We start from the raw sequence: 18,320 nt of genomic DNA, 5'->3' as shown, positions 1-18,320 counted from the left end.
TATATACATATATATGTATATATATAAATACACACACACACACATACACACACACACACACACACACACACACACCCTTTATCTGATATGTCATTTGCAAGTATCTCCCATTCTGTCAGTTGTCTTTTGGTTTTGTTGACTGTTACCTTTGCTGTGCAAAAGCTTTTTTTTTTTTTTTTTAAAGATTTTATTTATTTATTTGAAAGAGAATGAGTGAGAGAGAGCATGAGAGAGGAAAAGGTCAGAGGGAGAAGCAGACTCTCCAAGGAGTTGGGAGCCGTATGCGGGACTTGATCCTGGGAGTCTGGGATCATGACCTGAGCGGAAGGCAGTTGCTCAATCAACTGAGCCACCCAGGTGCTCTAGTGTAGACATTTTCACAATATCTGTTCTTCCAACCCATGAGCATGGAATTTTTTCCATTCTTTGTGTCTTCCTCAATTTCTTTTAGGAGTGTTCTCTAGTTTTCTGAGTACAGATCCTTTACCTCTTTGGTTTGGTTTATTCCTAGATATTTTATGGTTTAGGGTGTAGTTGTAAATGGGACTAACTCCTTAATTTCTCTTTTTTCTGTCTCATTGTTAGTGTGCAGAAATGCAACTGATTTCTGTGCACTGATTTATATCCTGCCAGTTTGCTGAATTCCTGTATGAGTTCTAGCAGTTTTGGAGTGGAGTCTTTTAGATTTTCCACAAAGAGTATCATGTCATCTGCAAAGAGTGAGAGTTTGACTTCTTCTTTGCCAATCCAGATGCCTTTTATTTCTTTTTGTTGTCTGATTGCTGAGGCTAGGACTTCTAGTACTATGTTGAATAGCAGTGGTGATGATAGTGGACATCCCTGCTGTGTTCCTGACTTTAGCAGAAAAGCTCTCAGTTTTTCCCATTGAGAATGATATTCACTGGGGCTTTTGTATATGGCTTTATGATATGGAGCTGTGTTCTCTATATCCCTACATTGAAGAGTTTTGCTGAAGAAAGATGCTGTTCTTTTTGTCAAGTGCTGCTTTAACATCTATTGAGAGGATCATATGGTTCTTGTCCTTTCTTTTATTTATATTGATTAATTTGTGGATGTAACCAACTTTGCAGCCCAGAATAAATCCAACTTGGTCATGGTGAATAATCCTTCTAATGTACTGTTGGATCCTATTGGCTCATACCTTGGTGAGAATTTTTGCATCTGGTTCATCAAGGATATGGTCTGTAGTTCTCCTTTTTGATGGGGCCTTGGCCTGGTTTTGGGATCAAGGTAATGCTGGCCTTATAAAATGCGGTTGGAAGTTTTCCTTCCATTTCTATTTTTTGGAACAGTTTCAGGAGAATAGGAATTAATTCTTCTTTAACTGTTTGGTAGAATTCTCCTGGGAAGCCGTTCTGGCCTGGGCTCTTGTTTGTTGGGAGACTTTGATGACTGTTTCAATCTCCTTACTGGTTATGGGTCTGTTCAGTTTTTTTATTTCTTCCTGGTTCAGTTTTGGTAGTTTCTACACTCTAGGAATGCATTCATTTCTTCCAGATTGTCAAATTTGCTGGCGTTATAGTTGCTCATAATATGTTCTTATAATTGTTGTATTTCTTTGGTGTTGGTTGTGATCTCTCCTCTTTCATTCATGATTTTATTAATTTGGGTCCTTCTCTTTACTTTTGATAAGTCTGGCCAGGGGTTTATCGATCTTATTAATTCTTTCAAAGAACCAGCTCCTAGTTTCATTGATCTGTTCTGCTGTTCTTTTGGTTCTATTTCATTGATTTCTGCTCTGATCTTTATTAATTCTCTGCTGAGTTTAGGCTTTATTTACTGTTCTTTCTCTGGCAACTTTAGGAGTAAGGTTAGGTTGTGCCATTGAGACCTTTCTTGTTCTTTTGAGAAAGGCTGTATCGCTATATATTTTCCTCTTAGGACTGACTTTGCTGTGTCCCACAGATTTTTGAACAATTGTGTTTTCACTTTTTGTTTGTTTTCATGAATTTTTAAAATTCTTCTTTAATTTCCTGGTTGACCCATTCATTCTTTCGTAGGATGCTCTTTAGTCTCCATGTATTTGAGTTCTTCCCAAATTTCCTCTTGTGATTAAGTTCTAGGTTCAGAGCATTGTGATCTGAAAATATGCAGGGAATGACCCCAAACTTTTGGTACCAGTTGAGACCTGATTTATGACCCAGGATGTGATCTGTTTTGGAGAATGTTCCATGTGCACTAGAGAAGAATGTGTACTCTGTTGCTATAGAATGGAATGGCCCTGAATATATCTGTGAAGTCCGTCTGGGCCAGTGTGTCATTCAGATCCCTTGGGAATGTGAAAATATCTTAATGTATGATACTATATGTATGTTGCAGTATTTGGTTTGCTAGTCCTTTGTTTAGGAAGTTTGTGTATATATTCCTAACCCACGCTGGTGTGTTTATTTTATTTTCTTATGTCTTTATTAGGTATTGATGTCAGGGTCCTCTCTAATAGAAAGTCAGGAAGTGTTCTCTTTTTTCAAAGAGTTTGTGAAAAATTGCTATTAATTTTTCTTTCAATTTTTGGTAGAATTCATGAGTGAAGTCACCTTGTTGGTAGTTTCTAAAAATTAATTCATTTTCTTTACTTGTTGTAGGTCTATTCGTATTTCTGGGTTTTTTCCTGACTCTGTTTTTGGTAGTTGTGTCTTTCTAGGAATTTGTCTGTTTTATCTAAGTTAATTTATTGGTATAGAGTTGTTTATATTATGCCCTTATAACTTACTATTTTTATTTATTTATTTTTATTAGTATTATTTTTTAAAGATTTTATTTATTTATGTAACAGAGAGAGACACAGTGAGAGAGGGAACATGAGCAGGGTGGGTGTGAGAGGGAGAAGTAGGCTCCCTGCTGAGCAGGGAACCCCATGCGGGACTCAATCTCAGGACCCTGGGATGATGACCTGAGCTGAAGACAGACACTTAACTGACACAGCCACCCAGGGGACCCTAAACAAGTGTTTTCTTACATGAAATATTTCCAACTCACTGAAAAGAATGGGGCAGAAGAAAGAAATCAACTGCCAGTAAGTAATCTTAGTGTTTTTCTATATGGCTATAGAGTTATTAAATAAAACATAGAAGAAATTAAATGAAACATTCAGTATTAATTGAAGCTTACTTTACACATTCCACAGTCTCATTCTTTTTCTTTTTCCAGAAGTAGCCTGAACCTTGAAATTGACATGTCTTTACCAGCCATATTTTTTTATACTTTATATCTTTATATCTAGAAATCCCCACAGTGTTCTTGTTTTAAAATGTGACTTGAGTTACCCCTGCCTCTTCCTCCACTTTCTTCCCTGAAGCCTTTTGTTTGGAGATTCTTTATGGTGACACATTTGATTTCCTGGTTTAGCGCATTTAGGCAAATGGCTGTGTTTAAAGTTGACTGAAAGGCGTACGGGTTGTCCTCCCTGTTTGCTCTGGATGCTCTAATGTTCATTCCGGCACATGGCGGTCTGGGGCCAACGGTGCTTCTCCAGGACGTACACCAAAACAGTGGAGTCACAGAGTTTGTCTCTTCAACTTTATTAGATGTTGTAAAAATTGTCCTGTAACTTTTAAAAGATTTTATTTATTTGTCCGAGAGAGAGCGAGGGTGAGCATAAGTGGGGGAGAGGCAGGCAGAGTTCGGAGAAGCAGGCTCCCCCCTGAGCAAGGAGCCTGATGTGGGACTCGATCCCGGGACCCTGGGGTCATGACCTGAGCTGCAGGCAGATGCTTAACTGACTGAGCCACCCAGGAGTCCCTGTTCTGTGACTCTTGGGCTTCTAGATGTGCTCAAGGGGCTCTAGAGGTCCCAGCCCTGACAGACAATGTTTGGTTGTGAGTGAGTCACTGACTGTGGCCACGGGGGCTCATTTATGGCGTCCCGGGCTCGTAATCCCGGCGGTGGCCGGCTAACCTAGTCAGAGCCCTAGCCTGAATGCCACACACCACTCCCAGGGGATAGCTGCTTTGTAAAAACGTGTGACATGGAGACTTGGGAGACACCCAGTTGGGGCTGAACCTCACGACGGATGGAAATTCGGTGAGCCACCATTGGTTGAATCGCTAACATACCGGAACGGAGACAAGCGTGTATGCGCGGAGTCTGCAGAAGTGGTCTGGGTTCCGGGGCATCAGAAGCGTGGTCTCCCATCCGGGCTCTGCTTCCTGTGTAATTTCAGGCAAATCAGTCCCCTTTCTGGCCTCAGTTGCCACATCTGTAAAATGGAGGCAATAACAGTTCTTAGCTCGTAGACGTGTGGTTCAGTGAGGTTGTGTGAAGTGTTTGGCGCAGGGTCTGGGGTCTAGTAGCACTGAGTATGTTTCTGTCCCCAGCTGCCTTCCCGTTCGCTGGCGCTGTGTACTAGAGGTATGGGGAGACGGGTAAGTAGCTTTTGGTTGTAGCACTTTTTTTGGCGGGGGGGGGGGGGGAGTCTCCCTGTTGTGGCTTCTGTGTCTCTTGTGCATGGGATGTCCGGGCCAACCTTCCACACAGAATTGAAGTAGAGAACATAAAGCTGCTTGTCTGAATGGCATTGCAGACCTTTTTTAGTGCTTTAAAGTACGTAACAAGACGTACTCTGTGACTGTGCTCTTTTTTTTTTTTTTTTAAAGATTTTATTTATTTATTTGACAGAGAGAGATCACAAGTAGATGGAGAGGCAGGCAGAGAGAGAGAGAGGGAAGCAGGCTTCTTGCTGAGCAGAGAGCCCGATGTGGGACTCGATCCCAGGACTCTGAGATCATGACCTGAGCCGAAGGCAGCGGCTTAACCCACTGAGCCACCCAGGCGCCCCTGTGACTGTGCTCTTGGTGAGCGAACTTCATGGGCACAAAGCTTTGTTTGCCGTTCTGCTGAGTGTGGACTCGAGGACCATCCAGCTGTGGGAGAAGAGGCAGAGCAGAGGTCTCAAAGGCCAACACTGGAGTCCCTAATGGGAAGCACTTGACATTCTTAACTACGAACCCGAATACAGGCCCCTCCTCGCCATTGGTTCACCATCAGTGTTGGATGGGATCATACTAGCATTTGTTTTTTGGGTTTTAGATGCTTTTGAGTCTCCAGTATGTGTAGTCTAGGGTGAGTGACCCCCCTCCCCGAACCCGACCCCCTGCTGGGCCATCATCAGCGGTCCCCACCTGCAAGGGTCTGGGACACAGTCCTGAGCAACAAGAGGGCCTTCCCAACGTTGAGGAACATCTTTGTTTTTTGTCTAACGACACAGTAGGGGTTTAATTTTAGTGACTTGCCGGAGACACGAGCAGAGAAGACGGGCAGCTTTCAAGATGAGGTTTCTTTCGGAAGTTAAAGCAGGTTCAGATGAACGGCTGTCAGACTTCTCAGAAGCTAAGTCATTTATGGAAGGAGGGGGAGGGAAGGGTCATGAGGGGACGAGAAACCTCCGAGAGGACTGTGTGGCCACGTTACCTGGTCGGGGACGTTGTGGTTCCCATCTGTGCTGGAGTCGGTCTGCCCCGGTTCGGTGCCGGTGCGTGATCGCCCCGCGGGCTGGTTCTTGTTCATTTCCCATCGCTGAGCATGTGGGCGTGTCTGCGTTTACAGCAACGGGATATTCCTCTGGGTTCTAGAGCCGGTGTGCAGTAGGGGCTGTGAAGATGCGGGCTGATGCCTGTGTCTAGTGTCTGAAAAGCTTTCCGAGGCTTGGTGTTGCCCAAAGTTAACAGAATTCTCGACAGGAGACTCTGAGGCCCCTCCAGGGGGATCCTTGCATGCCCGGCTCTCGCCTACCGTGCAGACCTGGTTTTTCAGACTTTGTCTATGAAGGGGGTCCTGCAGCTGAACCCCAGCATCTGTCTAGCCTGTGGCTGGGTGCACGGCAGGGCCACGGCCCCAATCGCTCATCATGTCTGGCCTCGCCCAACCTGTTCTCTGTGCCTGGAATGTTCTCTCCGTGTGCACGTGCCATGTGGGCCGCGCACCTTCCCTAGAGCCCCCTGCTCTGTTCGCGGCCTCTCCTCCGAGGCGGGGCACCTGCCCTGCTCCCTCTGACAGTGTTCTCCCCCGCCAGGAGTGGGGCCGCTGGCTGGTGATGTGTGATGTGATGACACATTTTAGGCCCTTGGGAACATCAAGGACCCACAGATGTGCTGAGGCTGCTGTCTTGGTCCCTCAGCATCACAGATACCGACCCTGGGGCTGTAGTTAGGTAATTCCTGATCTTTCTTTTCTCCCTGTCTGCGGGTGACACAGACAGCCACACGAAAGGCCTGGCTGCCAATCTGATTTACTTGTGGCCTTTGTATTTCACCAGATTGAGGAGGAAAATAGAATGCTGTTTCCCTCAAAACCGTACCTTCACCACGGGCTTCCACTTTCCTAGATGGAAAATTAAATGCCATTTTAGGAAAAGAAGACCCAATTCTAAAGACCATTTTTATGGTCGATAAAAACACCTCATACAGTTTTTTGAAACCTGGTTCCATTGGAGGACTCTCTGGGCGTCTGGGGAACTTTGTTGGTGGCTCTATTGGTACCCACGTGTGCGTGTTTCCCCCTGCACGGCCGTGCTCGCCATGCTCTATCACGCTCCCTTCAGGGCTCCCTTACCCTTGTAGGAGAACGAACATGACTTTGGTGTCAATCTTGTCATATTCAAGTTCAGCCAGTCCCGGCTTCTCTTTTGTATCCCCCGTTCCTGGCCTTGGGGGAGGCTGGTCCCCTGGATGTGTGAGCCACAGAGCTCGCCTCGGTGAGGCTACTTTTGTGTGTGGCCAGCTGCTGTGGGGCGTGTTCCGAAGGGGGGTCTCTTCCGAAACCCCTGCCCACACCCAGCTCGGCCGTGGCCCGCCGTCTGCACAGCAAGAACCGTAGTACATCAAAATGTTTTTTATTTGAGACACAAAAATGCAAAATTGCTGAGATATCAAACGTTTCCTGACCGGCTACAATACTGCCACTATGTACAAAAGATCTGATGAGAAATGTGCACACATATAAAAATACAGTATGCGTTACTATGTACAGTACATGTGCAAATGTATGGCATCCAAACATGATACGGAATTGATTTCAGGGGTGCAAACAGCAAATACAAAGGCATCATGGTTTTCTTTTAAAAAACAACATAAAGGCAATACATGAATGGACCCCCCGATTGCCGTAATTTTTTTGTTCATTAAGCTAGTGCTTTAGTAAGCGGGGCTCTGTAGGTTGGTATCTTTCTCCTTGTTTTCACAAAGTGAGATGCTAAGACGTAATGTGACCATGAAAATAAGAAGAGAAACACCCATCACACTGTGTTTCGACTGCAAGCAAGAAAAAAGGAAACTAATCTGCACTTAGGAAGAAACTGTTTTACTACTAAATATGTATTATTCTTAAACCAACAAAAATCTATACTATTTTACATGAAAACAATAGAGAAATATCTACACCTTTGTGAAAATTATAACCTTAAATGAATAATACCTTTTTGGGACTGTTGAGATATCGTTAGTCTGAAATTTTAAATAAAAAGTGCCTCTTTTGGCAAATACTTGGCAATGCCTTTGGTTCCTTTAAAGCAAGTTTGCATTACTATTGGTTACTTGAGGTTAAGTACTTTTGGTAGATACTAAACCCTTTCCTCAATGCTCCCTCCTCCTCCCCGGTCACCCAGTTTCCTTACAGCATAACGTAGAGAGGTAATAGTGAACGGGTCTCGGTGATTCTATGAACTTGGTTAAAGCTTTGTCTTCGTGGTTGGCACAAAGCTCTTTTGAACACGACAAGCTGTGTGGATTATCGCCAAGGACCTATTCTGATTCCAGAGAGCACCTTTGGTCTGAGATGGCCATCCCGTTGTCAAGGAGCGGTGACACCGCCTGGCCGCGGCTCGCGGAGCAGAGCGATGTGTTGGTGCGGCGGGGGAAGCGCTCTTGTGTAAACACGTGCCGCTCTGGGCCGTCCTGGCCTCGCACCCGAGATCGCAGGGAGAGAGGCTCTGCGGGGCCGCCGGCGCTCCCCGGATACGGCAAGGAAGAGGGAGCGGGGGGGGGGGGGCGGGCACGCACAGCCTCCCTGTGGTCCTGCAGACAGTCACTTCACCAAGAGAACAGGTGGCCCGGACAGGCGTACCCGGGAGCGGGGCTGGAGACAGGGCGAAGAACGGCCACGTCTTGTTACTTTCCAGTTGTGACCGCAGCGCTTGGCGGGAGAGCGGGGACGCGGTAGGAGGCTCTGCAAACACACAGGCCTGCCCTGCTCAGCTCTGCCCCCCGACGGGCGGCCCTTCCAGTTAACGCGCTTGGATCCCCTGGGCTCATTCCGTGGCCTCCAGGGCAGTGGACAGTGCGGTGTTCTGCCGTGTTGCCGGGGGTCAGGGAGACGCATGTGTGCGGAGAGGGTGACAAAACAGGGAGGGTTGTGTGTGGACCTGGAGAAACGGGCTGCCCCTCTCTAGTGACTGCCGGCAAGAGCCTGAAGGGGTTCCGGGGCCTGTGCCGGCCAGAGCGCCTTCGCCCTGTACTTCTCTCGGGCCCCGCCTGTTTGTGGACAAGAGAGGGACCGTCCCATCGCTTGTGGGGACAGTTGCTGGGCCCGCTGCTGCGGCTGGTTTCAGCCTGGGAATTAGGAACGGGCGCTGAAGAAAGTGGGGTGGCCTGGAATGATCGGGGGGGGGGGAGGGCAGAGGGGGGACAGGCTGCCGACCCATCACTAGGGGCTGCTGACCGCACAGTTCCGGGGCGCTAGCGGATGACCGTGACTTTGCTTTCAACGGGCAGCAGCCCGGGGGCCGCCGCAGACTGCCTCCTGAAATCACACTTCCTAAAGGGTCAGTTACACGGATCACAGAACCGGGTTTTTTAAAAAGGAAACTTAAATAAGATCTCTCTAGTATTATAAAAATAGTCCTATAAAACACAGAGTATCTGAGCAAGAAATCCCACGAATTGAGAATATATCTATGTACAAATATGCTGCAAGTACTGTACAGTAGATCGCACAATTCTGGAAGAACGCCAGCACGTGAACCCCAGCAACGTGCCCGGAGGGGCTCCCTGGACGTGCGCTGCTGAAGGGCCCCCGGCCCCTAGACTCACAAAGCCCGGGGAAGCTCTGGGGCGACTTGCCCTTCCTCCCGGCCCGGAGGATAGGAGCTGGTACCTGCATATCCTGGAGAGGCAAGCTCCATGCGATGGTGTTTCCGGAATATTCGGAGAGGTCAGACTGGATGGGAGAGCGCGCATGTCCAGGCGCTGGTTGTTTCCTTGGCAATGGGACGTTGTGCAAGACGACGGGCCACACCCCCACGTCTACACCACACGCGCGCGTCCTGGCCGCCCTGCCCTGTGCTTTGACGGCCGTGACAACGCAGACAGTCCTTACCCTGTGTGCAGCGAGTCAGGTCAGAGGGGCCTCGAGGACAGCACGGTCTTTGGTCATGCCACCTGCTGCACACGTCTCACCTTGAACACAGTGGCCCCCTGCCCCGCGGCCCGGCCGGCCGCCCACGCCAGGATGGGAAGGCCTGGCGGAATGGTGCGAGTGGGGGCTGGTGCAGCTCGGGTGGGGAGGCTCCTCGCCTTCCCTGTCAAGGAAGCCCCGTACGTAAGGGTTTGGACGCACGCATGAAGTAACTCCTAGTCCAAAGCAAGCAGGCTGGTGGGACGGCGCTGCCTGCGCTCCTGTGGGTTTCTGGAGAGCACCCTTCCTGCGGCGTGTTTCCGGCCTTAGTTTGAAAAAGCCACGGGAGAGCTGAGGGCTGGGAAAGCATCTCGGGCACCACTCAAGATGGTGAAAATAGCAAGCAAGAGTCCACGGCGCTAGCTGGTCACTTGCCTCCCACAGTCCCACTGGTATCTGGGGTTCACTTGAGAAGCCACTGAAATCTGACTGAAGATGAAGCCCAGAGCCCACGTGCAGTGCAGGTGAGCCCCGGACAAAACCCACGGCCAGGACCACCCCCAGACAAGTACCTGCCCGGGTAGGCAGCCGGTCCCCGGACGCAGGCCCTTCTGGAAGGGATGCACTGGGGCCGTGCGTCCCCCGGGGTGACACTCTCTTGGGCTTGCTCCCATGGCGGCGTCCTGCTGACCAGGCTACTGGACTCCCAGGTGCTGGATTCCCAGTTTCTGAGCATTGAAACTGCCCCCTCAGACCACACCGAGCGTAACCGCTTCTGCCCCGAACGTTTCAGACGTCTGTCAAGTTGGGAAGTGCCAGTTAACGGAGGGCTCCCGTGTTCCGGCTGAATCCTGGAAAAGCAAACTTTCCTCCCGTGGAGGATCTACAAACCGAAATCAGATCGGCGCTCAGGCAAAGTGCAGACCCAGCCGTGATGCCCGGATTCTCTCTAAGCAGTGGGCCGGTCAGGTTGGCTCGGGCAAGTCACCGTGGGGACGTCACCATCTAAGGATGCAGAGAAAGCAACCTGGCCCTTGGGTTTACAGAACGTGAGGTGCGGAGCAGGTGAAATTATTCAACAAACACCTTCACACTTTTTTTTGGTAGATTTCAGGGGTTTTTTTGTTTTTTCAGAAAAGTTATTTACATTTTGTCCTAACCTTAAATGACTAGCTTGAGATAATTCTGGAAGTCCTGTGATAGTTGGCATTTTAGAAAATTCTTAAGGAACTACTCAGCAAATGGGTGATAACTTCTTCTCTATATAAAACAATGACTAGTAAAACCTCCAGTTTTTCCCTCTTCGGCTTGACAATCTAGTGAGAGCTCGGGTATGACATCCAGTTACGAGCCTGAAGGATGCCCGTCAGGGAAAACGGCAGAGAAGAGGCGGCCAGAGCTGGGCCCCGCGGCCAGCCTGCCCAGATTCCCCCCCCGCTGGAGCCCCCGCGGGAACATTCGGGGCTCCCGGCACACTTCTCCTCGGCCCTCTCTTTGCAACTCAACAGCTCAGAAGGATATTTTACACTGAAGCCTTCCTTGTTCTGTGAGATGGGTCTGGTTACCTGAAAATCAGCATTTCTTTAAATACGGAAATACACATGGCTCAGGGACTCTAGAAACAGTCGAGTTATTAAAACAAGTAGGCGCGCTGGCGACCAATTCCTTACCCCAATGTAGGCTGTACAAATCACAATGTCAGGGTGGACATACAAATGTCTCTTATACACATTAAAACCCACCTACTGAACCCCGAGGGTTGCTAATAGAATTTTCAGTGTTATCCGTATACGAGGACTTTGTACAGTGGATGGTTTAGGACAGTGTTTTGGAGACGTCGTCTGATGACGGTGAAGGATCTCCCACTTAAACTGAAACCTGGGAAGCTACAGTAAGATTCCCCACGACTAAGTTTTAGTTCCACAAAACTACGACACAGATAAACGATGTTGGTTTCCGAACGGAAGCAGAAGTCCGCAGTGGCCGCTGTCTGGGAACGGGCGGGCGCCCTCCCCGGCCTCTGCCGCCCGCAGCCCGGCTCCGGTCACGGCTGGGATGGACCGCATGCAAGGGCCGCTGTCCTCTCGTTGGAGGGGAGCTGTCTGCCTTGAGCGTCGGGTCTGAAGGTGACCGCAGAGGCGTAAATGTAGTTCATGGACGGCCAGAGAATCCACGTGTCGCTCTCCCACACACGTCCCTCTTCTGGATGTCTTTATTCGTTCTCTGCCGAAGTCTGGAGAAACAGGTGGGTCTTCTGTAACCAGTGATTTTTCAGAAGGCCCTGTGCTGTGTTAAGTTGGAGAAATTCACTGCTGGGCGCCGTGAAATGTGTTCGCACTCGGTTTCCAGGCTATGACCATCTATCCGTTCTTCCCGTGACGACATATTGTAATTGCAACAGCGCAACTCGGAATCTGTCTCTAAAAACTGACCTTGGAGAATGATTTTCATCTTCTGAAACGACATAGGCTCGAACGAGAAATCAGCGATGTTAGTCCCACGGCAATGGCAGGTCCTGTGGATCTAGAAAGTCAGCGGAGAACATGCTGGGGGTGGTCGTGCTGAGGGGAGTGAGTCCTGACGTGTTAGGCATGGTGATGTCCAGCCACTCCATGTTGTCCAAGTTCGAGTCCGAAAGGTCCAGTGACAGACAGGGGGTACTGGCGGCAAACTGGGCCTCAGAAGTCTCCATGGGGGAGTGTGAGTGGTCCAGCACACTTGAGTGACTCAGCAGATCGTTCTGAAGGTCCTCGATCAGAGAGAAGGGCTCTCTGTCCTCACTGCTGCTCGGCAGTGGAGCGATTTCGTTGGCTGAAGGGAAAGTTCCATCTAAGAGCGCTTCCAGCTGGTTCTCCAAGCTGGCGGACAAACTGCTCATGGGTTCTAAGGAGATGGGTGGTGCCATCTGGACTTGGGGCGGTGGTCGGGACACCGCTGTGTTGACCGGCATGGTGGTGATGCTGGCTGTCACTGGTCTCATTTTGGAGATGGGTGACGGCTCTTCTTTTATAGGAAGGGAGATCTCTGTGCAAAACAATTAAGGGGATCAGTAAGTAACGATTCAGTACTCTTTAAACATTTCTGTCAAGTACCAGGAGAGTTGTTTTACTACTGGGCAAGGACTCAGACACTGTCCACCGTAGGGGTAGGAGGACGGCAGCGCTACTCGTCAGCTATGGTCCTTGGTGACCTAGCGGAGGATGGCTCATTTGAGTTAAATGGACACTGCAATTTATAACATTCTGATACGTTTTCTCTCCTTTTCAGTAAGCGTGATAAGCATCACATGCAGTTATATGCCACTAGGCAGGAGCCGATAGCTTTATTATTTTGATTATTTGACCTCTGGGTCCTTGTTCTGCATTATTTCAGGCTTCAGACACAGAACTGTGCATCTGCCATCACTGTGGTCGCCACCCTTAAAGTCAAAGTGGTGTCCCGTCTGTGCAGATGCGAAGTGCATTCGGAGACCACGGCAGATCTAATTAGTCTTTTTTCTGTTATCGTGACCCCGAACCGCATGCCCCGTCAGCCATATATGTTCTGCAGGAAGGTCTACAGATATGATGCTGTCTTGTTTTCCTCCCAAATTAAAGCTAACACACAGCTCCTCTGACCTTCTTGACCTTATTTTTCTGACCTGTTTGATTGTTTTCTGAGTTTACCTAAAATCTTGACGCTCTGGCAGATGTCTTAGTGAGCATTAATGATGCGTTCTTGCAGGATCAGGTGGAAAGGGAATGCACCGCCATCTGCTCTGGATTCCAGCTTTCATTCAGATACATGTATTTGAATAAAGTTTCTTTTTTACTTTCTGATGGGTATCTGGTTTCATTTCTATGCAAACACGGGAGGAGAAACGCATTTGCTAAGAGCTGTAGGAACTCTGACTGGGACGCAGAAGGACGTGAAGGAGCTCACAGCCCTCTCCTTTGTGTGCACTGTCGACCGTGTGGACTCACGTGCTGACTCCCTGCGTGTGTCCTGCGTGCGTCTGTCGTGTGTCCTTTCCTGTGGCCAGCTCTAGAACCGTTCTGAAAGCTGACAGTGCTAGGTAACCTGCCTCAGAATCAATTCTTTACATTTCTGTTTTCATTATCACTGGCGTTCATTCACATAAGATAATGTCCTCAAAGGATACTTTGCCATTAAAAAAAAAAAGTCCTGGGGCGCCGGGGTGGCTCAGTGGGTTAAAGCCTCTGCCTTCAGCTCAGGTCATGATCCCAGGGTCCTGGGATCGAGCCCCACATCGGGCTCTCTGCTTGGCCGGGAGCCTGCTTCCCTTCCTCTCTCTCTGTGTGTGCCTCTTTGCCTACTTGTGATCTATCAAATAAATGAATAAAATCTTTTAAAAAAAAAGTCCTTGTAGAAAATAACTCATTTGATGATGTCATCACATTTTAATTTCTAAGTCTGGGCTGTAAAAATTACTCCGTTTAATCATTTAGAAAGTCTTTGGCAAAATGCATTAAAAAAAAAAAACCCAAACCTTAAGATCAGGCCATGAAACGATTATTTCTTTTATTTCCAGAGCATAAATATATCATAAGTTATTTTGTGAGGCCAATGTAGTTCTTAGAAAAAAAAAAAATCTGCTCATGTAGAGCTATAGTTAAGCATCAAGAATTTCTTGTCTTCAAAACCAAACAGTACCTGCTATGAACGGAGAAATTTTGACCACTGTTTAGAAAGCAGAATAAAACTCCTCTCATCAAGGTGATGTAAGAATCCTTTATTCTAAAAAGTGTTTTCAATTTTAAAATACTGATTTTTATACCTATTTTGAAAGATACATTTGCTGAGGTAGAGATAGCCTTGACTTTGTGAATGTGTGTCTGTGTGGTTAATACCCTTATCCCTTTCTAAGATGATATGTTATAAAGTCCAAGATTTTCAATTATAGGTAGAAGGTGCTTTAAAATTGCCTTTAAATTTTCACCAAGATAGTAAGGGCCTGTGCGACGTAACATGGTTGTTACGACGTTAGTGTGCGCAACAGAGTGCTCTCATCCCCCGCCCCCCAGTCATCTACATATGGGACAGGTTTTGAAGTTTTTCAACGTGGAATTTAAATGGGGCTCTACGTGGCTGTTTTGATACAGTCCGTTCTCGGCAGGCATAGATCTATGGATAAAATCTAACACGATCTTATTGTTTTAAGCTGAAAGAGTAACTTTCCCTCCATTTATAAGTTGTTTTAATGTCCTAATTGAAAACAGTAAACTTGGTTGGGATTAGAATACATTTCTCACTACTCCAAGATAGGCCGTGAGCTCTCCAGGAAAACGTTCAGAAACCTGTCATAAAAGGCTACTTGGACGGGGTCTGATGTGATTTGTGACCTACCTCCACTCTTGATGAGGATATCAAAGAGGTCGTCCATCTGCTGACTGTGTGCGTTGGAAATCTACAACAAAGGAGAATAGAAATCAGCCTCCTTTCCTACAGACGCAGAAGCACTCTCCAATCAGGAGCTCTAAGCGACCTTACAAATCTATCACTTGATAATTTTGAGAACACGGAGGTCACTGGAGACATGAAGCCATTTACCCAGTGTGTTACAGCTGATGAGCGGCTGACAGCAGGAAGAGGGCTGATACCTAGATCAGCCGACCTATACACATCCCTTAGTTTTTACCACTGCATTCTGAGAGGCCACTACTACTAGCTTCTAAAAATACTTGATTCATTTCCACTTATGTAAAAATAGAAGGTAGGCGTAAACTGCACTTACAGAGGGCACGGTCCAAGTTTTGACATCTGTGTACTCCCATAATGCTGTCAACACAGTTGAGATAGCAACATACCCCGTGCCTGCAAGTTTCCTCGGTGGCCTTTTTGTAATAGTCCCATCTTCCCCCACGCAACCAGGGACTGCTTTTTCTGCTTATAGATGAGTTTAGTTCACATTTTCTGGAGTTTTACAGCAATGAATCCTCACAGTGGAAGTGTTTTTGGTAGTGGATGATGCTTTTTTCATGACCATAATTCGGAGATTTCTCCACGCCGGAGAAGAAGATGCCTTAGGAATATTTTTATTGCCCAGGAGGTCTGTTTTGGTTGTTTCCATTTTTTGGCTGTTACAAGTTTAGCTGCTGTGGCGTTTGTGTACAAATCTCTGCGCTGGGTAAACACCGAGGAGGAGCATGCTGGGATCCTAGGGGGAGTTTTGGGGTTAACTTTTTAAGAAATGGCTGCTTGGCAAAGTGATATTTTTCCATTTCCACCAGCAGTGTCTGGTATTTCTGGTCCTTCCACATCCTTGTCAACACTGGGTACGGTCAGTCGTTTCAATTTTAGGCCTCTCATAGGTGTGCACTGGTATCGCGTTGTGGTTTCAATGTGCCTTTTCCTAATGACTCATAATGTAGAGTATCTGGTCACGTGCTTGCTGGCCGTCCGTGTATCTTTTTTTGGTGAAATGGCTGCTCTAATCATTTGCCTCTTCCAGACTTCTTCGGTTTACTGTTTGCACGGCGTATCTTTTTCTGATTATTTACTTTCAACCTGTGTCTTTGTATTTCAAGTATGTCTCTTCAAACCAGGAAACGGACTCTTAGCTACAGAGAACAGATGAATAGGTACCAGAAGAGGGGTAGGTGGTGGGAGGGCTGGGGGGATTAAGGGGTGCACTTGTGATGAGCAGAGTGATGTATGGAGGTGCTGAATCCCTCCATTGTGCACCTGAAACTAATACTATGTTGCATGTTAAGTGGAATTTAAATAAAAACGTAAAAAATAAAAATTGTATCAACTAGGACACCTGGGTGACTTAGTCGGTTAAGTGCCTGAATTAGGCTCAGGTCATGAGCTCAGGGTCTTGGGATCGAGCCCCATATCAGGCTCCCTGCTCAGTGGTGAGTTTGCTTCTCCCCCTCCCTCTGTGATGGCTTCCGCACTCTTCTCCAATAAATAAATAAAATCTTTAAAAATTTATATCAATTAAAAAAAAAAGGATGCCTCTTATAGGTGCATGTATGTGTTCCCTATTGTATTACACATTACTCTAAGCAGTTTAGTGGCTTAAAATGCTGAAGTTGTTATCTCAGTTTCTGTGGGTCAGGAATTTAGCAAGAGTTTGGATGAATAGTTCTGGCTTGGGGTCTTTAATGAGTCAAGACGTTGGCCAGGCTCCAGCCGTCTTCAGGGGAGAATGTTCTTACAAAGATGGCTCACTCTACGATGGCCATTTGGTCCTGGTGATTGATGGGAGGCCTCCGTTTCCCTTTACCTGGGCCTGTCCAGAGCGCTGCAGGACTGCCCACGGGAAAGGACAGTTGCCTTTCTCCAGAGCCAGCATCCAAGAGAAAGCGAGGCAGGAGGGGCTTGCCTTTTCTGAACTAGCATCAGAAGTCCAGCACCATCACTTCTGCCAATTCAGTCATAAGCGAGTCACTGAGTCCAGGCCCAGGGAGGGATGTCAAAGGAATATCAGACCTCTTAAGATATAGTTAGTTGGGTCTGTTTTTAGTTGTTCTGATAATTTCTGCATTTTTAAAAAAATTTATTTATTTGACAGACATCACAAGTAGGCAGAGAGGGGGAAGCAGGCTCCCCGCTGAGCAGAGAGCCTGATACGGGGCTCGATCCCAGGACCCTGAGATCATGAAGGCAGAGGCCTTAACCCACTGAGCCACTCAGGCACCCCAATTTCTGCATTTTAATTGTACTGTTTATTCCATTAGCATGTCTTGTGCAATCAGCGATAGCGTTTAGTTTGGTTTTGCCATTTTGCCCTGTTCTTGTTCCTCCTCTAAGGTTCTTGTCCTTCAAAAAAATTAAAAAATATATTCATTGTGATTTTATTTTGGGAATTTTTTTTTTTTTAAGACCTTATTTATCTATTTGACAGAGCGAGATCACAAGTAGGCAGAGAGGCAGGCGAGAGAGAGGGGGAAGCAGGCTCCCCGCTGAGCAGAGCCCGATGCGGGGCTCCATCCCAGGACCCTGAGATCATGACCTGAGCTGAAGGCAGAGGCTTAACCCACTGAACCACCCAGGTGCCCCTCTTTTGGGAATTCTTAACTTAAATCTTTTTTTTTTTTTTTTTTTTTAGATTTTATTTATTTGAGAGAGAGAGATTACAAGCAGGCAGAGAGAGAGGAAGGGAAGCAGGCTCCCTGCTGAGCAGAGAGCCCGATGCGGGACTCGATCCCAGGACCCTGAGATCATGTCCTGAGCCGAAGGCAGCGGCTTAACCCACTGAGCCACCCAGGCACCCTAAATCTTTTTTTTTTTTTTTTTAAGATTTTATTTATTTATTTGACAGAGATCACAAGTAGGCAGAGAGAGAGGAGGAAGCAGGCTCCCCGCTGAGCAGAGAGCCCGACCTGGGGCTCCATCCCAGGACCCTGAGATCATGACCTGAGCTGAAGGCAGAGGCTTTAACCTACTGAGCCAGCCAGGTGCCCCAATCTTTCTATTTCATAAAAGCTGTACTTCAGTTGTTGCTGTAGGCATACAGTAAACATCCTTAGCTATTCATAGATTATTTTATGTTGTACTGTTGTATATAAAATATAAAATCCCTGAAAATGTAAGACCAACTCCTCTGAAATTTCATTAGTATTTTATTTTTTATAGTGTAGGTTTCTGGTGATGAATCTTATGTTTTCTTTACCTGAAAATATCTTTAGTTCATTTTGATTCTTAAAGGACATTTTTACTTGACAGAGAATATTCTGGTTTGACAGTCTGTTCTTCCCCGGTAAGAGTTTCTAAAGATCTTATTCCACTCTTTTCTGATTTTGGTAGTTTCTGATGAAAAGTTAATCATAAAACAAATTGTTGTTATCCTGTGTGCACTGTGTTTCGTTTCATGCTGTCAAGATCTGCTCTTTAATTCGGCGGTCAGTAATTTGACTATGGTAGGACTAGGCCCTCTGTTTGTCCTGGTTGGTGTTCACTGAGCATCTCCAAGTTAGAAACTTGTCTTCATCACACTGGTGAAAAATTTGACCTTTATTACAGTATTT

The 18,320-nt window shown here is 47.1% G+C and overlaps 1 protein-coding gene across 5 annotated transcripts in view; it reads right to left on the bottom strand.

Annotated features, from left to right (window-relative positions):
• Positions 1-6,831: 6,831 nt before the first annotated feature.
• The window catches only part of MRTFB (myocardin related transcription factor B), a 250,959-nt gene continuing 239,470 nt past the window's right edge, over positions 6,832-18,320 (bottom strand). For all 5 annotated transcript variants that reach the window (XM_047713407.1, XM_047713406.1, XM_047713410.1 and 2 more), the window contains 2 exons: positions 14,692-14,752; positions 6,832-12,369 (listed from right to left, as the gene is read on the bottom strand). In XM_047713407.1, the coding sequence (XP_047569363.1) occupies positions 11,837-12,369; positions 14,692-14,752 (594 nt within the window). In that variant the 3' untranslated portion in view covers positions 6,832-11,836. The remainder of the gene's footprint in view (positions 12,370-14,691; positions 14,753-18,320) is intronic.

This window comes from Lutra lutra, chromosome 18 (genome assembly GCF_902655055.1).
Source record: "Lutra lutra chromosome 18, mLutLut1.2, whole genome shotgun sequence".
Classification (NCBI taxonomy): domain Eukaryota; kingdom Metazoa; phylum Chordata; class Mammalia; order Carnivora; family Mustelidae; genus Lutra; species Lutra lutra.
This window is presented reverse-complemented; position numbering and strand designations above follow the sequence as displayed.